Source organism: Ascidiella aspersa, chromosome 2 (genome assembly GCF_963924565.1).
Source record: "Ascidiella aspersa chromosome 2, kaAscAspe10.2, whole genome shotgun sequence".
Lineage (NCBI taxonomy): Eukaryota > Metazoa > Chordata > Ascidiacea > Phlebobranchia > Ascidiidae > Ascidiella > Ascidiella aspersa.
Genome location: NC_139448.1, coordinates 10,029,186 through 10,051,539, shown reverse-complemented (window position 1 = coordinate 10,051,539; position 22,354 = coordinate 10,029,186). Strand labels below are relative to the sequence as shown.

General features: G+C 38.3%; 1 protein-coding gene across 1 annotated transcript; it reads right to left on the bottom strand.

Annotated features, from left to right (window-relative positions):
* Positions 1–822: 822 nt before the first annotated feature.
* LOC146163541 (WD repeat-containing protein 75-like) lies at positions 823–21,062 on the bottom strand. The gene is made up of 17 exons (XM_083381920.1): positions 20,949–21,062; positions 20,737–20,866; positions 20,480–20,627; positions 19,480–19,690; positions 19,290–19,397; positions 17,938–18,173; positions 16,701–16,769; positions 16,392–16,501; positions 16,028–16,130; positions 15,880–15,967; positions 15,598–15,734; positions 14,231–14,399; positions 13,531–13,712; positions 3,699–3,844; positions 2,379–2,546; positions 1,803–1,933; positions 823–998 (listed from the first exon to the last, which is right to left on the bottom strand). The coding sequence occupies exons 1-17, from the start codon at positions 21,041–21,043 to the stop codon at positions 845–847; spliced, it is 2,385 nt and encodes a 794-aa protein (XP_083238046.1). The 5' UTR covers positions 21,044–21,062; the 3' UTR covers positions 823–844.
* Positions 21,063–22,354: the final 1,292 nt, after the last annotated feature.

Here is a 22,354-nt window from a genome sequence, read left to right as displayed (position 1 = left end):
TTTTTCAGGAATGACGTCACAACGCAAAGTCACAAAATTACGTCAAATGTGACGTGGCAACTTACATCTAAAAGTGACATCATAAATAGTAACCTGAAGAACACCAAAATATTCATTTATTTTGTTAAAGTTTAAGATTTGGAGAGGTGTTAATTTCAATAGCCTACAAAGCCCTACATGAAAAAGATGTTATCGATCCGCGCAAAGCGAAAAAACAGCTTTAAGTTGCCCAAACTTTCATTTTAGAGGATGCGATGGGATGCACAATTCCATTGAGCTAAAGCGATTTAGTCAAAATATAATAAAACATTTCTGAACATAACTTAGATTCGTTTGGATTAGCGTAGTTAACATCAGCAAAAAATGCAGTTTGGGAGGGTCATGGCAACATACCCCCGCTCGTACTCTATGTCCGTGTTTTTAACCTTGTTTACTTCAGGGCGCACCTGTTGTAAAACGTGGTGGCGTACTTGGCGAGCAAAGCGGCCGCTAAAGTTTTTGGCTACATAATTATTTCTCTTGGAAATTGTAAATTTTTATTAAATAGGCCTACGCAGCATAGGGGTACTATCTGATAAGTACTCTAGGATGTTTTGTAAATAGCTTAAAACCACTGCTACACAAAAGCATTATCATAACGTAAGCGGTATAAATAAAAACTGCGTCCTTATTTTTCTCTTAAAATTTTTAAAAGTTTTTTAAAAGCCTGTATATTTTTCTTATTAATCATGCAAACTGTACGGGCAACTTAGACATTTAGTTCAAAACCTGGTCGGGAACGACTTATAAGAGTATGACCCACATATTAAATGACTATTAAACTGTGCAGTTTTATTTCGCCATATTAGTTGACAAACGTTTCATTAATATAAGGCAAGAGAAAGTCAAAATCTTTGGGTGAGATGTCCTGGCCGGGCAATTCTTCAAGTTGCGCTTTTTCCGTTTCTTCAACGGCGATTTCTGTTTGCATTGGCTCGCTTTCGTCGGTTATTTTTTCACTAAAAAAAATATGTAATCGTTTGAAGCACCACAAAACAGAAAACAAGTTGAACAGTTTTGTACTGACAAGGGAGTCTTTTTTTCTTTTTTTTTTGTTTACAAAATTTTCGAAAATTATATATTATAACCGAGAAAATTTAAACGTATATTGATAATTTGGAAAGTAAAAAAAATGGTATGGTAAACCTATTTAAAAAACGGTTAATAGTTGGAATTTTAAATGTGTTAATGTTTTAATGTTATGTGATTTTTACTTGTATTCAATAATTCTGCAATCCTTTGATAAATTCTAGGTAACTTAATGCCGGACAAATTTTAAAATGCTTTTAAAATATCCCCACCTAACCTTGTCTTGTAATCAGAACGCCCGGTATACCATTTCATGATCAATTGGCATATGCACATGATTCATATACTGATACCAAATAAAGCCTGGATGATTCACTTTGTACAATGTACATATATTGCGATTGTAGGCCTATATCTCGTCCAAAATACTGTCGGCACACAACAAGAAATCAGAAGGCCTAGTCTTAGTGCATTTAAATTAAATAGGAAATTGTTTAGAAACGAGTTTAATTGAACATCGCTTTCGCGCCTTCTCAATAAATATATTTATAGTATATTTCAGTTTTACATTCTTGGATCCAAAAAGCCGGTATCTTTGGTCTATCCATTGTTTTACGACGCCAGCTCTAAATTTTCATGCCGACTCTGGTCCACGCGAACCAAATTTTTTTTAAGGGTCAACGTTAAAGCAAATTTAAGAAACCCCGGCAGTAAAATGACGTTTCAATACATACCCTTCCAGTAAGTCGTTGTTTTCCACTTTTTCAGTTCCGTTTAGGAGTAAGGTTGAAATGAACTGGTCGCAAAGCGATTTCATCGGCGGCAAAACGTGCGACGGTGTGTTTAGGATGTACGACAGAGCTTTCTGTAATACATAATGTATCCAGATTCGTCAAATGGCGTCCAAAAGTACTTTAAGTTTATGAACGTTAAACAACACTAACGCAAACGATCATTCTTTATAAGCTCTATCTTCTCTAGCCATAGGTCTATAACAGAGTTCTTGCTAGCTTTATGTAAATAAATGGTAAATATATTTGAGCAGCATAAATAGCGCATATTATTGAGCAGCGAATGTCAATCGTATAAAATAGAGGCCATAATTTGAAACGTTTATTGATAAACTATGTTGGTTTACGCATGCAGGACCCTTGTTTGGACGTATTCATTCTAAGTGGGACTTACAAAGAAAAGTAATATACAACTGCCAAAAACAAAGTATATCTCTACCTATACTTCTGTGTGGGCTTTTATATTCTTATTACCGATTATTTTCTGTAATCATCAAAACCCGTAAAGGGGAGTCGAACCTGCTTGATCTTGGGCCGAACGGACAAATGCGATGCGTCGCTTTGATCGACAGATGCTGCGGTGGAGGAAAGAATGCTGGACATCGGGTTGCGTTTTTCTGCCTGCTCGATGCCAATCTCTCCCGGGTACGATAATTTTTCGCTGGCGGAAGCCAACTTGTGAACGGTCTGCGATCAAAAATAGGCAGCTTTATGTTTTATGCAATCGGCCGCTTTTGACTGGGTGTAGATTTGTTACACGCTGACCACACAGTCGCATGCAAATGTCAGTTCTACAACAGACAGAGAAGCAACACAGACAACTTCTGGCAAAACAACTCAAACATGTGCGTTCATTGTTAACACCAGGCGGTGTGTCATAAGCACTCGAGTACAATGTGTTTTAATCTGATGGCATTAAAATACGGTACAGCACTATACAGGAGGGATCCAGAAGAAATAAACAAGAAGAAATAAACGATACAACTTTGGAATATAGATTTTGTATTGAAAGTAACACCTTTCCAACGTAAAACTTTACAAAACAACCGTCCTGTGTGGTGTTCTAAAGGTTACTTCTTTATAAAGTCACGTTTATATGCGACTTTGTGACGTCACGTTAGGACGTCATCTCTGAAAAAAATCATGCCCTCGCCAAACAAAAATCCTACGTTCGAACCAATTCTTTGACACTGATTGTATCGTGTTCATGTGTTACTGTTTTTGGCAAAAGCAGACTGCGGTTAAACAAAAAGGAATACATATTTAAACAAGAGTCTGTTTATTTAATGAAATTTAGTCAACATGTTTATATCTTAATATAGAACAGGGGTGGGCAACTTTTTCTAGGCGCGGGCCAAAACCAATCTAAAAAACGTCTCCGCGGGTCGTTATATGTTAGCTGTGTATACTTTACGCATCTTATCATCAGCGCAACGACAGTTAATCATGGATAAAACTAGGGTAGTTTGCAATTTACATCCGATAGAGGAACAAGATTAACGCAAAGCGTAAAAAAATACTTTTACGCAGTTGAAATAGCCAAAAAATATGAAGAATGACCTCGTGCCCAGTTTGTAAAATAGGTCGCGGGCCGGATTATATGTGTTGGCGGGCCGGATCTGGCCCGCGGGCCGTAAGTTGCCCACCCCTGATATATAGAATATAGATAAATGCTTTTTAATTGACCAGCGCGGTTTTTGATATATATATACACGATCTTTTTATCGTTGCTGATTGCGGCTTAGTATCATCTCCAATAATAGCATATTCATTAAGTAGCCTGGTGTCAAGACTGCCCAATTGTTGAGGCTGTCAATCGTTTTTCAGTCGCCTTCTTACCATTTTATTGGACACCAAGTAAAGCTCAGAGTTCTGGCACCAGGCCAACTGCCCGCTTCTGGATGGAACGAAGCAAGCCGTCGACACTTTCCACTGGAGGTCGCACGAGCACAGAGGAAGCTTTACGCCCGGAGTGAAGACGTGAACTGAAACACGAAAAAGTTTTCAAATCAGATCAAAACTCGCAAATGTTAAAGTATATCTGAGTTATTTTTTTAAGCGGTCAAGTCAAGCGTCAAACGAATCTTGGGGTAAAAATAACGTTTTTCTTTCCAATTTTACAATTTTCATGGCCCCAAAAACCCTGAAACAAGGCAGTTGCTGGGCGCACATAGCTACGTCAGAGGCTCTCAACTTGGGTGCCGTGCAGTATTTCGACTTCTTTTGGATTCAACGTTTTGCTCTATTGCTAAGTTTCTTAACACATTTTTTGTGTACGATTGGAGTGGAACAAATAAAGAACGTTTTTCTACATTGTGCACAGTTAATTTGTTCAGTTTTAATTTTTTGTGACATTGCAGTGAACAATGTTAGTAAGTGTGTCGTAAACCTTAAAGTTGGGAACTCTGAGATTCGCCAAGTTGGAAGTGAGTGCCATCTTATGTGTATTAGTTTGACAGTAGAAGTAACTGCCAGAGCAAGAAAATAGTATGGAAATTCCGAATGCTTAACAATGCCTATTAAGGAGATGTCACCTTGCTATTTCAGGTAAGTGACACAGAGAATAAGTTGGTCAAAGCTATACTTTAGCAGCGGTTATTGTTTAGTGTGTTAAATAAGGCGGTAAGGCGCAGATAAACGTTTTTCATTGTTAAACGGGACTAAGTGGCTGACGGCCATCACGTTTGCGTGGCAATTAGGGTTAAGAGGTAATGAGTACCTTGCGAACGTATTTGGATTGGTGGAAATTAACTTAGCTTTGCTGCTTTCAGCTCAGTGCCGGTCACGGACCCCGTTATAAAATAACGAAGTTGAAATACGAAGACGCGTGCTACAATCAACGTTTTAATGTCTGTTTCATTGGTATGCTTCTTGTTGGTTAGTAGTCGTGAATTTTTTCCTAACCAACAAAGTAAAAAAATAATCGTTTATGACAATACATAGCATTGCTTTGGCAAGCTGGTAAAATTCGGCAAAAGGTAAGACTGATTTGCAAACATAATTTAATCAATATTGTACTTCAACATCAAGCTGGAAAACATATAGGGCCGGCGGCCGCGGACCGTATTTAGTCCAGGTTTCACCATTTATACGCAACAAAATTGCAAAACAAAAGAGGAAACACGAGTACCACGGGACAGTGGAGTATATCAATCACGATCAGTCGCCATGTATTCGGTATTTCCGGGAGTAACTTTATATTTAACTTTATCTATATTACGATCGAAAAGTCTACTCTGAAAAGTGTGTAAAGATTGTGGTCAGCCAAATAACTGTTGATTGCATTTTTTTAATTACAACGGATGGCCACGAAGCCACAAAAATACACTATGACGCAACACGCCAATTCAGGTTAAATCAAAACACCATTGTCGGTTGGTTCGTTGTGACGTAACACTATCACAGGAATATCCGGAGGTTCTGACAATAGTGCTGAGTTTTAGTGACAGCCTGGGTTTGCCTTTACCTATAGGTTCAACAGGGTTTTAAAATTTATTTATAAAAAAAATTGCGTAATAAAATATATCGATAGTTATTTATTTCTTGGTCAATCAGAGCAATCATTTCAATTGTATGGATATATGGACAGTCCAATTCAAGGAGTGAAATAATAACAAATTTTAGAAAATTTTGCTACTTTTCCACCAGTTTTTGACTTGTTCATAAACCTCATCGTAGTGATTACTCTTGGTCTTGCGCAAGACACGTTATCACAAATCACGCAAGTCACGCAAAAAAAGCAACAACCCCGTGACATCACAAGCTTATTGCCTTTGCGACACAACGCACCAAATCACAGCGTGTTAAAGCGGACAGCCAGCAAGCAAGCTAGCAGCGGCTTACGTGAACGCCGGAAATTCACCACATCCGCCGTGATGTCACGCAAACTGTGACATCACGCGGGACGCGCTGCTGTCAACAAAAGAAGACGGGGCCCGACTGCGGCGCACCATACCAGCATAACAACGATTACAGCTGTAGCGGATACACAAACTATAGTAGGAGATAGACAGGTGCCGAGATTTTTCAGATTCGTTAAGAGGGCAGAGAGAATCATGTGGAAGTTTAAGCTAATGCTTCTGGAAATTATTATCTTCGTTGCCTTTGGAATTGGAATACGAGGTTCGCGCGGTCAGGTGGGTTATTTCCCATTGAATTATACGTTTGGCCGTTTAGAATTGATTTTTGGTATACGTTGAGTTGATACTTTCCGGAAGGAAATTCCATTGAAAAATAAAGTCTGTGAATCTGTCAGAATTTTTAACTTTTTTCGACCTTAACTTAGATTGTACAAGTGTTCTTTGGTTAGGGATAAAAAAGTATATATTGTTGTTGGGTTTGACATCGTTCGTAGATTGGTTTAGGCTAGGTCTACTTTCTATTATAAAACCAACATCTTGTTAAATAAGTTATAACAGGCTGATCGTAATACTTCACAATGAAAAGGGCTAAAACGGAAATATTAAAAAATAGCCACCTGCGAAAACAACAGAACGGTAAAACTTGCGAAAAACTATTAACACATCGGTACAACCTATTTATTTCCCGCGAAATATTACACATAGCCAAGCGGGGCGGGGGTAGGGTTTTAAGGCTACTTGACAAAATCTTTTCTTTATTTGAACTGCACCAAGATACGTACTTTAGAGCATAAAGGTTGGAGGCTGTAGTAAGATGTAGTATGAAGATCAAAGCCCATAAAGAAGTAGATAGAATTTTGAACGTTTCGAATATATCTTTATTATTTTTCAACAAAGTCAAGAGACATGCTGCATAGAAATTTAAAGTTAGACAAACGATTTTCGAGTCGGTTTGTCGTGATGAAATTACATGGACGTCGTTTCCATTCGCAAAAATGTGCGAACAAAAGCGCAGAGCCTCAGTGTAAGAGCATCATTTTCATTTAGAAACGATTTTCAAGTCACCTATGCCAAACTCCTGGCATTACAGCTGTCATACAAAATGACATCAGACTGTTGTTTGTTGTTGCAGACGCAGAACTGGTTGTCCTGGAGCGCATGCGGGACAAATCAGAAGTGCGACTGGCAGCGCAATGACAACTGCTCGACGGAAACTTCGCCTCAAAATGCTTGCCAGGGGCGTGAATGGCGCGAAGAACTGACAGCTTGCGACAAGTGCGATCACGGCAAGTGGGTAAGTTGCGCGCAAAAATAACGCGGTCGGTGTATATTTAGATTTCAGCGAGCGCGCGATATATTCGACGACGAAGGTCGACCACCGCCGGCTCGAACGCTCAAGTCGTAAATGACTGGACTTGAACTGGAGTCAATTAGAGGTTTAACCAACTTATGCTTGATTGCGATCGACTGGTACAGTAACAAAGTTACAAGAACACTTATTCAACATTTTGAGCGTTAATTGCATTGCAAGCCAGCGATGGAGGTTACCGCAATTTGTTACATAAAAAAACGCTTTATTAGGCTTGTCCTGACAACAATTGGTTGTTTTAATGCTACGCTTGTGTGCGACAGCTACTGTAATGACGTAACACATATTCGACGCGATCGACCAGGTGAAATTTGGCGATCGATGTGCTGGCTACCCCCTGAATTAGACGAACTTCCTAATCCGGGGGTTGATGTAAAATGTTAGACAACTATACTAATTTGAATATTTTTGATGACATTTTTAAAACATATACAAAGTACCATCCCCTACTGCAGAGGTTCCCAAACTGTGCGCCGTTTTAATTTTTCAAGGGCGCAGCAGCAGTAGGATTTGGCTTCTAATTTGAAGTCAAAACAGATATTATTATTACCTTGGCAAATGCATTCAAACTTATTGTTACGTAAAACTTCAGAACCTGTTATTGATCTTTTTAATCTATCCCATATGTTGTTATGGAGAAGCAATGTAATTTTTTATTAGTTCGGGCTATTAAATGTTTGTGTCAGAAATCACCCTATAATTGCATTAATCAAGGAGAGTCACATTTCTGTAACGCAATTTGTAATCATGCTAAAACGTACAAATCGGCGTAGGTATACGAACGGGCAGTTTATATGACGGGACAATGTAATGTAACTCAAATTACAAGCAAAAAATATTTTTGTTGAAAAACAAAACGTCTAATTATGGCTAATTTCATAAAGCTCGCTACAGTTTTTGTTTAACAGCTATTCATTTTCATTCGTTTAACGATAATAATCAAGCTAATAATAAAGTTCGACAAAAAATGAAGATCAGGTCCGCGATTGTCAACCATTACAGTCACCCAGCCCTTAACTAATTTTTTTGCGTTTAAATTGGAAAATAAAAAAATAATCCCAAGAGTTGCAAACCCCTGACCTTACAACAGTCATCCGGTCCGTAATCGCAAGGCCTTAAAGTTATCCGGCTTTCAATTAAAAAAAAAAGGTTAACTATATCTTTAGGTACTAAAAAAATCATAAAGAATTGCAATCCCCGCTTGTTTTTTCTAGCTTGAGGACTATGCGCCCGGTTGTACGGGCGAGACTTGCTTGGACTGGATAAAAGAAACGACGTTTAAGTGTAGCAACTCGGTTCGGCAGCCCAACTGCAGACGCAAAGTGTCCGAGTACTGCAAACCCAAGGAGCAATGCTACGGGGCGTGGACTAACTGGGTAGCGTCAGGGGCCTGCTCGAAAACCTGCGAAGCCGGCGTCCAGGTATGTGTTCTACTTCAGCAAAGACTGTGAAGAAGTGTTGTATACTGTTGTAATGTCCTAAGTTAGTGGTCCTTAACCTTTTTCATCCCGTGGACCCCTTTAACCGCTATTTAAAACTCAATTTGCCCCTTTGAAAAAACAACGCCCGTAAATTTGTCAATATCCAAATAGAGTAAATTACTTTTTTTTAATTTTTTCAGCCGCAATATCAGTAGACATTTATTGGTAATATACTTTGCTGAATGATATTTTGATGAAAACAATATAAGCAGTCGAATAAGTTAATATGTAGTAAAACAGAGTACACTGTGACGTAATAATAAGAAACTGTACACTTCAGTCAAAGTTTTATTTTGCTTGCGATAAAGACCACTGTTTAGGTTTTGAAGTGGCCCCTGATGACTTGCATCAATATATGTGACCCAACTAAATGTGCTTTTTGGTCAAATTTTAAATTACCCGTTTGCCCTTCAGGAGTCCAATTGAAAATCAGAGGCAAAAATATTCATGCAAAAGTACAATACAATCCGTGCTAAAATTTGAACTCGAAACCTCGAATATATAGGGAACGTCGCTTTGGGAACTGGGCTACGCGATAAGCAAGCGAATATCCTGAGCACTTACCTAAGTACCTTTGTAGCTTTCTTTAAGCTGGGTGTCATTAAGGTTGTCAGGAGACATAACATAAATCAGCTTGGTGCAATTTAGGGATGTCTGATACATCGTTTTATTACTATAATTGTTATTTTAAACAAATAAATCGCTGGTGTGAGATCAAACTAGATCATTACGACGGTCAAATTTGAAAACGGAATCAAACTTAAACAAACGAAATGTTTCCAGGTTGTAAAAAAAAAGTGCTATGGCGCTGGCGCTGAAAAACTTAGTTACGTTAAACTGTAATTTGTAATTTTCTATAAAATCTGCCTTTCAAAGTTGAAAACGCTAAGTTAGATGAAAAACTCTCACTGTAATGCCAAATAAATTGGTTATCCAATCCGGTACCACCCCATGTATCAAACTATCACTCATGCAACAAATTTGGCATTGATCGGACATTCGAAGTGCAATTATAACGAAATGTTTGCTCTCTTTTAGTTTCGATATCGGACGTGCGTACGTAACGGCAAATTCAGCAGTAACTGCGACGGGAGCATACCGTTCATCTCGCAAAATGGAGTTCATTTCTGCAACACACAAGATTGCGACGCGCCAGGTAAATGAGCAAACTAAACAAATACAAGCCCTTATTTCACGGAAATTACAGCGGGATTTATGCGTCGAATGCGCTATTGTGAATTTTGTGGACCAAGCATCACGTCCGTGTTCAGTTCGCATTTGAAACAAAAAGTATTGTGATTGAAGCTGTGCAGAGTGTCACATAAGGATGTCCGATAATTTTGGATCGGAACCGATATCCCATGAAGTGGTGGTATCGGTGCAAGTCCAAAACCAAATTAATACTGGAATGTTGGCCATGATGTTGATTCAGCGCTTTTACCTTGGCTTGGCATGAAAATTTATTGAAACATAGTTTAGGTCAGGGGTTCTTAAACTGGGGTCCATGGACCTCTTAGGGGTCCTTGAACAAGTTTGTCCACTAAAACCTAATTGAAATGTTAGTGTGCATTTAAAAAGTATATAATTTAGTTAAAAATAAAACGGTTTTGCACTGAATGTATTTAGACTCACTTTTACTTTCACATTTTTTGGACCGAAACCAGAGGATTTCTGAAGTCTGTCTGTATTGTGATTGCAAATTTATGACGTCATTTCTAAAAACTTCTTGCCTACCGTGGTCCACGCGGAGAAAAAATATAAATCAGGGTTCCGGGGTAAAAAAAGTTTAAGAACCCCTGGTATAGGTTAACAACTTCTGGAGGTAACTAAACTTATTACCGTTAAAGAAAATTTTGGTTTAATAACCTGGTTGAAAAATGTACTTTGCTTGTTTGAACACAGTAATTACGTCATGGAGTAGCAGAGTGGGTCGCGCTACTTCAAGTTCAAAATATCGGGTAACGGTATCGGAATAAAATGTTAAGTGTCGGGCATCCCTAGACACATGGGAAAAAATTGATAACTGATTTCGATTTTGTTTACAATCTAATAATCTCTATATCTGCAGCGAAGTATATGTTTGCAATAAATCTATGGGGATTTCGAAGACAACTAAAAATTTCATTAGTGACTGTTGGAAAGATATTTTGTCCTATAATACAGCACATGAAAACCAGTGGTTGGGTTAAGAGTAGAACTCACGTCAGTGCGTTTATGCATCAGGCACTGTTGCAGACTCACGCTCTGTGTTTTTAGAATTTAGTAAAATAATAAAACATCCCCTTGTTCTTTACATTTCTCGCCATTTTGGTTTATAAAGACGAACCAACACTTACAGACGTCAATGCAAACTAGTGGGTCTCAACTTTTGTTGAACTTTTGCCGTCTCTGCGGGGCGCCTGATTTTATATTTAACACTTTTGTTCAAATTTTCCTATACTTATTTAAACCCTTATCTGAAAAAAAAGCGTATAGGTCGATTTAGTGTTGCAAAGAGGGAATATAAATTACCGGCACCGTGAAATTGTTATACACATTTTTCAAAACGGGCATAAGAGCAGAAAGAGCACCTGAAATGCATTTGCGCACAACAGGTTAAAAACCACTGATGTGGCAGTAAAATAAACGCCAATGATTAAAATAGACAGAAAGAAATTTTAGATATACATACAGATACACCGAACGAAAATCACCTAATCCGCGTTCGTGTTTTTGTGGGGTTTTAGAGTGGGGCGAGTGGAGCGCATGCCAGTGCTCCTCATTCCACAACCAGCAGCGCGAGTGCGTCAAGAACTGCGAGAAGCTGGCGTACGAGAAACGGACGGAGTACCGCAACTGCCCCGCATGCAGCAGACCAAGTACAACTACAACCACAACCACGGCAAAAACAACAACAACAACAACAACAACCAGCACGACCCAAGAACCACCAGCGGCAGCCGCACCAACGGTCATTATAACGACCGACGCTCAGCCAATTAACGGCCGCAACAATATAAACGTAAACGCGGCAACCACGACGGTCGCGAGCGGCGAAAGAGCCAGCAACGGACAACCGCTCACGCCAGCTGCGCAAAGCTCGTGGGTGGACAGGGCTATCATCATCGCCACAGCGGCCATCATTATCTGCGTGTTGGTGCTGATCATTGGCATTCTGGTGTGCCGCGTGCGCCGCAAAACCAAGCCGCTACAGATTCAGGTGCAGCCGCATAGCCGCGACGCAAGCGCCTATAACAGGGTAAGCATCCTGGCCAATCCGGCATTAGCCATTCCGCCGCCGCCGCCTCCCAATCAGCGCGTTTACGAAGAAATGCGACTGGTAGACCCTCGCCCGATAACGCAACAGCGGGCCGACTCGTGTCCGAACATTCAGCGTCCATTGCCACCGGCGCCATCGCTCAGAGGCGGCAGCCAACCGCCCAAACCACCCAGGCGCAATCGGCCACTCTCGCAGATTTCCGTGCACTCCTTTCCGGATTTTAACGCCGACGACGCTCTCCTACCGCCGGTGCCACCGCCCCTGTCGCCCTACGCCAACGACAGTGACGTCAACGTTGGGAATTTCCCGCGATCGGCGCCTACGTCACCGTCCGTGACGCTGCGTGGTGACGCTACTACTTACGCGAAGACGCGAAACGGCCAGTACCTGAAGCCGTACAACTAGCGTATTGGCGAAAGACGCCAGTGATTAAGTTTGCGAATGTTCGTGGGGTCGGAGTGCCTTCTTCAAAAGAAAGGTTTCGCTTCTTTGAAAGAAAGGTCTCATAGTGGCTTTGGTGACAACTCATAGTAGCTTTGATGGCCGATAAATTCTTTCATGAGATTGTTACATAGTTCATCTGAGTAGTCAAGATAATAGTAGTTGCTCAAGTAGAGAAGTTTGCCATGGTTTAAGAGACCGATGGCCGATGGGAAAAATTCAAGAAACCGTTTCGGTCCCTCAAAAAACATAGTTGGCTGTAACTAAAGTAGAACACTGTACGACGTCGTTAGCATAGAAAAACCTGAGGCATTTAATAGTAAGGTTTCATGGCAACAACTTACTAATGTGGTAAGGCCTAGAAAAATAAACCTAACCAGCGTTGGACTTATCGTAGTGCTATTACCCAAGTTAAATAATCCTTTGTTTAAACGAAATCGTTTGTTTTATATTCTGTTGTGTCTGCAACTTAAAAAAAGAAAAACGACGGTGATACAAATACAATAACAGCATAGCATTACACTTTACTGCTTTTTTATATACAATTTGAAACAGTACATAGAACATGTGCTGCTATTATTTAAAATAAATATAGTTCGGTGCTAAAATATGGCGTTTAAGGTTATACTAGTTCCTATTATTTGCTAATCACCCAAACTGTATTATGACGTTTTTGAATGATTTTGGCGGTGTGGCACAGATGACAGCATTAACCCTGATACATATTGTTTGCTGTTATAAACCTTTTGTATTGTTACTTTTTCGGTTAGTTTTAATTTATTTATATCGAGTTTGAAATACTTTTGATGAGTGTTACTTTTGTTTGTCATTACTTTTTGGTTTGTTGAGAAAATAAAAAGTGAACTTGACTTCTGATCATACTGACAGCATTAAAGAACATATCGATAATAATTAAGCAAAGCTCTAAAATAGTTGACTCAACAGATTAAGCATTATCATCCCTGAATCCCTAAAATAGTATTCAGAAAACATCAATCTGTTGAGCCACACAAAGACTAACCATTCGAGTAACATGATGGGGTTTCGAAAAAGTCAAACACTTACATTTTAGTGAAAAATAGTCGTAAAAACAGTTATTGGTTCAATATGGACACTGTGGCAGCAATAATCAAGGTCTCTTGATCAAAATTAAAAAAATGGAATCAGAATTTAAAATTGAGATAATCCTTTTACTGAAATCAACTATCCTGAAGAAAAAAATCGAGTATTTTGTAAAATGAGGAAAACATTAGATTCCTACCTGAATTGGTTTGCGTGATCACGGCCATGTTGGGTGACAACAAGTCGGGGATGAGTAGTTCAACTCCCGGGAGATCGATGCACCAGCTCAAAGAGTTGGTGAGAATGTTCCAGACTTGGAGGCAGTTTTGGGCAGCTACGACCAGGAAGTGACAACACGACTTTCTCCCAAATTCAACACGCCTGTGATATAAAGATGGGTCAAAGCAGTGTTTCCCAACCTATTTGTTGTTGCGACCCCTTCTGTAGTTTTTAGAAACATATGCCACCCCCGAACCTTCCTTTGTTTATTGCAATAAGAACATCACTAACTCCCCTGATAATTTAACCTTAACCCAGTTTCTAATCTCACACGGTGCCAAAAAGCAAAATTTGGTGGCCCAGACAGTAAGAGCAAAACGGACGATGCCAGATTCATGGCCCACGATTATCCAATACCCTTTCTCCCTACAGTTTTAGGCATCATTTTTGGCCTTATTCTGATAAATAGGACTTATGCTGGCAGGTTTAGATCTTATTCAGAAGAAACTTGTTCTGTCCTGGATATTACTGCATATCTGGCTTTATTATGTTGTTGGTCTAAATACAAAAATAAAGATAAAGCATATCTTTCAAGTCGGTAATATTTTATGATGTAGATTTGGCCTGAATTAATTAGATGGCAAAACATGTCGTTAAAAAACGAATTGGTTTTTAAAAACCTGATTTCTTCATTGTAGCTCATTAGCAACTTTAGTTGGTCCGGATGGTTGCTGTTGCATAGCAACACAGATTGTCCGAAAACCAACGCGAGCATGGAACCATCCTCGGAAAATGATGAGTCTAAGCACGGGCTGTCGCGGTAACTGATGCAGCTGTCGCATATCCACTCTTAAACACAACAATTTATTTACGAGAACGTATTAAAGTTTAGTTTGGAACTCTGATGTTTTTAAACATTTGTTTTTAAATTAGGGTAACAATGGAAAATATACTTTGCTGCACACTAATGTCTGTAGGATAACTTCTAAATGCTTTCTTTTTTAAAGTTGTTAAATTATGTGCCTGTTTTGAAAATAAACTCATTTGGCATCAAAAAAATTATTTAATTTACATGGCTGCAATGTTTGCTGTTCAGAATCTACAGTTGAGAATGTAGGTGCCATTGGCAGGTTATTATGTCGGACTCCAGCCATAAGACCAAGATAAGAACAACACCAACGTCAGAATAAAACACAATTCGGAATAAGACCAAAATAGCACTAATACCTATGGTATTAGTACCGTCTAAATCGTAATAAGTCCTAAATCCGTCGGAATAAGTCTTAAAAGGTCAAAATCAGGCCTAAACAACACTTTACCTAACCCCAAACCCCACCCCTAAGTACATCACTAACTCCCCTAAAAGTTTCAACACTAACCCATTTTCTAACCCCACCCATTACCCACCAACAACCCCAAACAGGACAAAAAATCCGGTGCCGAAACAGCGGCGCCCTGACGGTGCCGGTCAGACTAGGGCGTCCAAACGTAGTCACCAAAACGGCCGATGCCAGACCGATGGCCCCCGATCGTCCCATACCCTCTACTTACAGGTTCGGGCGTTATTCTGGCCATTTAGGCCTTCTTTCGATGAATTTAGGCCTTATTCAGATGAACTTAGGTCTTATTCCGATGGAATTAGAACTTATTCCGATGAATTTAGGCCTTATTCCGTTGAATTTAGGCCTTATTCCGATGAATTTAGAACTTATTCCAAAGAATTTAGGCCTTACTCCATTGAATTTAGGCCTTATTCCGTTGAATTTAGAACTAATTCTGATGAATTTAGGCCTTATTCCGACAGATTTAGGTCTTAGTCAGACGATTTTGATTGTATGCTGTACTGGATATTACTGCGTATTTGGCTTTATTATGTCGTTTGTCTTAATACTATGGTTTTATAGTTTTTTGGGCTTTATGTATTGTTGCTTTTTAGGTCTTATTGTGTGTTCCCATTATGTCCTTTGGATTAGCATCTATCCTTTTGGGTATGTTTTTCCAGCGAAGGCAATCTTTAACGTTAGAGGTTAAACTTTTGAGTGCTTACTTCCATCTTCGACACACCAAAGTTTGCAGAAGCCATCGTTGGCTGTTGTTGCGCAAAGACCTTGGTGGGGATGAAGGTGCAAAGACGTCACTCGCTTTTCTGCGTGGGGTGAACTCACGATTGTGTTTAACGCCCACCTGAAGCAAAAACCCATTCAACAATTTAAAACAGTTGTGCTAACGGCATTTTGTTATGCATTGTTAAATCCACACCTAAAATATAACATCTTAAAATGCTCACTGGAAACCAAAACTTATGTTTACACTTCAGAATAATGCTTACTGTTGATCCTCTTCACTGAAGTTCCAAAACTTCAACTTTTGGTCTCTTTGGCTTTCTTTGTTAAATTCTAAAGTTGCCATTACGTGACCTAAAAGAAATGTCTCATTTTAGTCAAGTTTCCTAAAAGCAAAGCACTTCAGAAACTCACGGTTGGGGGAGGTCTTGCAAAAGTCTACTTTCACGATTTTGGTTTGAGACAGAGGTTTTTCAAGGTCAGCAGATGAAATAAAATTTTGACTGATGACATCCAGCTGAAATTTTGGAAAGTTTATTAAACATAATGTTAATGCTACAGCAGCAATGTTTGAAAATTGATACTAAATGTTTTAAAAATGATTTAAACTGAATTGACTTTAACCTTATTTATACATATAGGTATATTTGTAATTTAAATCATTCACTTTTAAGTCAAGCAATGAAGTGTAGGTAAATGATGATTATTTGTTCAATTGTAGCAATAAACTTTGCTTAATGCTTGCCTAGTTATCATATAAGCAAAATAGGATACATACATTGAACAACTGTGTATCAGATGAGGGTTGGTAGAATAACAGGTGGCCAGGCTTGCCATTTGTCACACAAGAGTCACTTTTCTCATCATAGTGAAGTCCACAGGGTAGTCCTGCCCATCAAACAACATTAATTCCTTTGTCAATATTTTTATGTATATAACATCAAGTTTAAAATATGTTTTTTCGCCACAATGCAGACCTGGGAAATTTATTCCATTCATATTATAAAACAAGATATTAAATGTTGTCATATTGAACTATGAGTTTACTTTAAATGAAAATTTATAGGAAAAAAACAATTTAACCAACCTTGATAAGAAGCAGCAAATCCCTCAATAGTTTGTTTAATAGTGAAATAACTTGTCACTATTGTGATGGCTAAAAATAAAGATGAGACACTTTCAATACACAAAACAATTTATCCTGGTCAGTGATCACATATTTACGTTAGAGTGAAAAATCAAGCTGCGTTAACTAGTTGTTGAACAAACCATTAATATTTTCATGGTATGAAAGACACACACAAACATGTGTTTAATAACATCTGTGATCTAGCCCCTCGGAAGTTGCTTTATGACCAACGATTACGGCTTCCGTATCAATAGTACACCGAAAAGCCATCGCAGACTCGCCGAATCGGTCGATCTATGATGCAAGCAGAGCAAGCCAGAAAAACAACTGGCCTGCAGTGAGGTTCGAACTCACGACCTCCGGTCAAGCCGGGACCGTCGCTCTACCAACTGAGCTATGCAGGCTCAGAGAGGAGCGAGTCGAGAAACAACCATGCGCCAATACTTGCACATTTTGTTAGTACAAGCAACTTCACACTGGGGGATCATCAGTCCGTATCAATCAATGAAAGACACACACAAACATGTGTTTAATAACATCTGTGATCTAGCCCCTCGGAAGTTGCTTTATGACCAACGATTACGGCTTCCGTATCAATAGTACACCGAAGTATTGGCGCATGGTTGTTTCTCGACTCGCTCCTCTCTGAGCCTGCATAGCTCAGTTGGTAGAGCGACGGTCCCGGCTTGACCGGAGGTCGTGAGTTCGAACCTCACTGCAGGCCAGTTGTTTTTCTGGCTTGCTCTGCTTGCATCATAGATCGACAGATTCGGCGAGTCTGCGATGGCTTTTCGGTGTACTATTTTCATGGTAATACAGATTTTTAGTTGGGATTTAAATTATCTAAGGCAGGTGCACCCAAACTACAGCGGACGGCATATTACCAAAATGAAAGTAAAATACAGTTGAAGTGTTGTTGGATGCAATTGCAAACTAAATTACAATATAAATTAAAATTTAACAACAACTTTATAAAGCTTAAATACAGTTTCATTAAGTAGTTGTTCATTATTACTTATTTTACGGGTAAACAAGATACTCCAGTTCAAAATAAATAAAAACTATCCAGTTACAATTACCAGGCCTTGCAATTATCAAGCCATTTATGAAATAAGTTTAGTAAACCAGAATATAAGACATTTTAAGATTTCTGTGTATATATATAAAGCTAAAAAACTATTATAATAAAACTTACAGTTTTCTGTGTGACAGCATGCATACAGAGAGTTGTCTTCAGACACAGCAAGTTTTGAGATCGGAGATCCCAGGCGGGGGAGAAAGTTTTTCTCTTCCTCCCTCCACTGGACCAAAACCGACTCGTTGCCACCGGAGAGCACCGACGAACCACTAGGCGTGAACGAGATTGAGAGCACTTCAAGAGAATGCCAATGTTGACTGCTTACTATCGGCGTGACATCAAATATGTTGTGCCTGTATGAGTAGGTTTCAGTGAAAAATTAAATAAAATATGGCTAGGATTCAGGTAAAGCCTAAAAATCCAAATTACACAAACTAAAAAAAAATAATTAGAATGAAGAATATATTTGAGACAGTATAACTATTAATAGCAAGGAATCAAGTGAAAGTTTTCTCATTTACACCAACAACAAAATGTCAGAGTGCTTAGTGTTTAGGTCAAATGTAAGTTACACCCAAACAAATGCTGTTTATTTGATAGAATAAGAAAAAAAATCTTAACATATTTAAGCAATGAAAGCTGAACACACATATGTGTGTTTATAATTGAAATCTAGCCCTTCTGAAGCTGCTTTTTGGCCAACAATTACGGCTTACATATCATTAGTATACCGAAAGCCATTGCAGACTCTTCACCGAATCTGTCGATCAATGATGCAAGCAGGGCAGATTAGAAAAACAACTAGCCTGCAGTGAGGTTCGAACTCACGACCTCCAGTCAAGCCGGGACTGTCGCTCTACCAACATTGGATAATGATATGGTACTGTGAATTCCCTTCAAAAGTTGCTTGTACTAACAGATTGAGCAAGTATTGGCATATGGTTGTTTCTTGACTCATTCCCTTCTGAGCCTGTATAGCTCAGCTGGTAGAGAGACGGTCCCGGCTTGACTGGAGGTCGTGAGTTCGAACCTCACTGCAGGCTAGTTGTTTTTCTAGTCTGCCCTGCTTGCATCATTGATCGACAGATTCGGTGAAGAGTCTGCAATGGCTTTCGGTATACATAATTAAGCAAACAGAAATAATTTATTTCAGTTTCTACTGCAATTGAAACCAAACGTGATTATTGCAGTTAAGCAAAGGCAGTTTTAAATGGAATGGGTGGGGGGGGGGGGGGGGGGGTAAAATAATGAAATGCGTACCTCAGTATGAATAGCCCACAGTATGTATATATAGTAAAATCAAATTTATTTTTAATCAGTCTATTTATTATTTAGTCAGTCTATTCAGGGACTGCAAGAAAAGTATAGCTTCATGTGTAATTTAAACTTTCATACCTTTATATTTTAAAATGGGCATATTGGGGACACACCCCCAGCTGCCACCTTATTTAAAATTTTGCTAAACTCACCAGAACAAAATTTGTCCATTTTCGTGGCCTGTTGCTATCATAGGTTCAAAAGGATGACAGGCAAAACATTTGATGTTGGATGCGTCAGAACTCAGTTTCAAGGTTATTCTGATAAAAACAAATATTTAAAACAACATTTATTGCATTTTATAAAGAGGGGTATAAGTTAACAAATTAAACCAAGATAAACCTGTTTGATTTCTTTAATTTTTTGATATTTTGAGGATCTTTGTACACAGCCAGCCTGCGACTATACGACACTGCAATAAATTTGTCAGAAAGGCAAACTTGGCCACCAACATTTGCTGGTACAGAGCTGATTAGCAAATCTGTTTTCACACAGCCATCTGAATCTGTAACATGACCTTCCAGAACCAACTTGTGCAGTTCATTCTTTGGTTCTACAGTAACACACAATTAATTGGCAACATAATGCTATAAATGAGAGGTCACCAAACTTTTGTTGAAAAGAGCCAGATAACTGTGAAGCCTGAAGATCACAGGCTGAATAACAGTAATGATTGACAACCGCTGGCCAGATATAAAGCTTTGTGTAAAATTTTATTAATTTGAATATAAATAATACAATGAAAATATTAATATTACCTATGCAACATAACTTATCTTTAATAAAATCATCGTCCAGTTTAAAATTTCAGCACAATTTAGTTTTTGAAATGAAGACTCTATTTACATATTTCATCATTATTAATGCAATATAGGGTGGTCCGGTAAAAATGAACTCTGTCGGCCAGATCTGTCCCATGGGCCATAGTTTGGGGACCCCTGCCGTAGATGCAGAAATGAGACTCAACTGTTAAACATGCCCCCCCTCAAACTTTTATGTAACTTACCCTTTTCAATATGATAGCAAAATTTATAGGACTTTAGGTTTGATAATTAAAAAAATATTTTGTCTTCTTCCACACACAATTGCTGAAGAAACATGCAACTCATTTGGGATATTGTTACATTATTTTCAACATTTGCCAGAACAATATATATAGATGTAAGACAATATATAAAGCAATGAAAAACATGAAATGCGTACTAGTGACCCTAAAACTATTGGGCAACCTTGTAGGGGCATAACCGCTGGGTTGGAAAGGCCTTTTTGACCCAAACTAACAAGGATTTAAACCAACAACATTTAACTTTTAATAATTTTTTTTTAAACATTAAACAAAAACCTTGTTTTGTCACGATAAAAACAACATCTGAATAATGTGGTCTTGAAAACAAGAACAGAATAGGGCTGGAAAGCTTTAAAGAAGAAAGAAGTATGCCATCTTCATAATCCCAAAATTTGACGGTTCCATCTTTGGAGCTTGATATTATCTAAAAATTAAAACTGGTCAAGTTTTTCATACTATGACATAATTAATAAAATTTTAAGGTGCAGTTAAGTAAGATAACCATTTTATAAATCATTTTCAAGTGGACTTACCTGCAGCTTTATTTTTGGATGATGTTGAATTGACGAAACTTCATTTTCATGACCAACCAATCGCTTATAACAGTAACCCGTAGCAATTGAGAATACTTTGATGATGTTTCCACAAGGACAAATTAAATACCTAACATAAACAATAACGCAAGTTTACGTCAACTTGCAACTTGGTGACACCATCAATAGTAAAAAATAAATAAACTACAAACCTTGAGTCATGGCTAAACAGTGGAGCTTGTTGAACAATGCTTGAACCACCAGTTTCCAACACTGCAACTTCTTGCTTTCCACTTTTAAGTTTCATAATTGAAAGTTTTATACAAAAAGCTGTTGACAGATATCAGTGATAATATTTCACAAACTGTGCAGAATTCATGAACTACATGTATATATACATGGCGCTGGTCTAGAATCCTACCACAATGCACATTATTTGGGTTAGCGTTTGGGTGTGGGTGCCGGGTGGGTCAAATATTATTATTAAATAACTTGACCCACCCAGACCAAAACTCGCACCCTAACCCAAATGTTGTGCGCTGATTTAACAATTGTGGAAGGATTCTAGACCAGCGCCAAATGCATTAACTATATCTATATGCTCACTAGTGCCTAGAGTTTATATTGTATTATTTTTTCAAAACAGGTGGGCTTATAAGGTGTTTATTTCCCGCATTATAAACCCTTCAACCTGGTGTCCATGACCCCTGTTTGGAAAAATGTGAAGCATAAAACATAGCCGTTTATTTATTTATATCTACACCAGGGGTGTCGAACTCAAACATGCCGGCGTGCCAATTTTTATACTATAACTTTTTCCCGTGCCAAAGTTTAGTAATATAATTATTTCTAATAATAAAAGCGTTTTTTTACAAATAATAAAAACGTTTTGGCACGCGTGCCGCTTGTTGGACACTGATCTATACCAACTATAAAATAGCATTGAAGGTAAGTTCACAAAAATACAGACAAATCACATACACAGGTACATTGGAATTGGGTAAAAAAGTAAAGTTATTATTTTAAAAGAGGGTAGTGACAAGTGAGATTAAAAACAATAAACTAAAAATAACTTAAGTGCAGAGCAGACCTATAACATGTTTGTGCAATTCGTATTTTTTTAGTTAATCTTCAGCAATATATAACAACATCTTGTCTAGTGAAAACCAAACAGTCAAAAAGTAAAACTCCCATCAGTATAGGGCAGGGTATCTCTATAAGATTTGGAAAGTCAGGGTTTGGATTGCACCAAGAAGATAGGTACGTAAATGGAAAATTATCAGCTTGCCCTATAGGCCCGCGATTGCTGTTTAACGATATATATTTTGAAATTAAGTGTTTTATTTTTATTGTACACATTTCTTATTTTATTAAAACGTTTAATATAGTTAACAAAACGGCAGGAATAGCAACCCACGTGTTACCACTGTTTATCAATTTGTCATGCATCAGTGCTTACAAGTAACATAGATTTCTATGCGTGAAATCTAACTTGTGCTCATTTGATATCTGTTTAGTAGTCTCTGTGTTAAATTTAAATACAACTGTTTGTTTTTGTAACTTTCATTTAAAAAAGGCCGAATTGGATCTGCGTAAAGCAAGATAGACAACAAAGAAA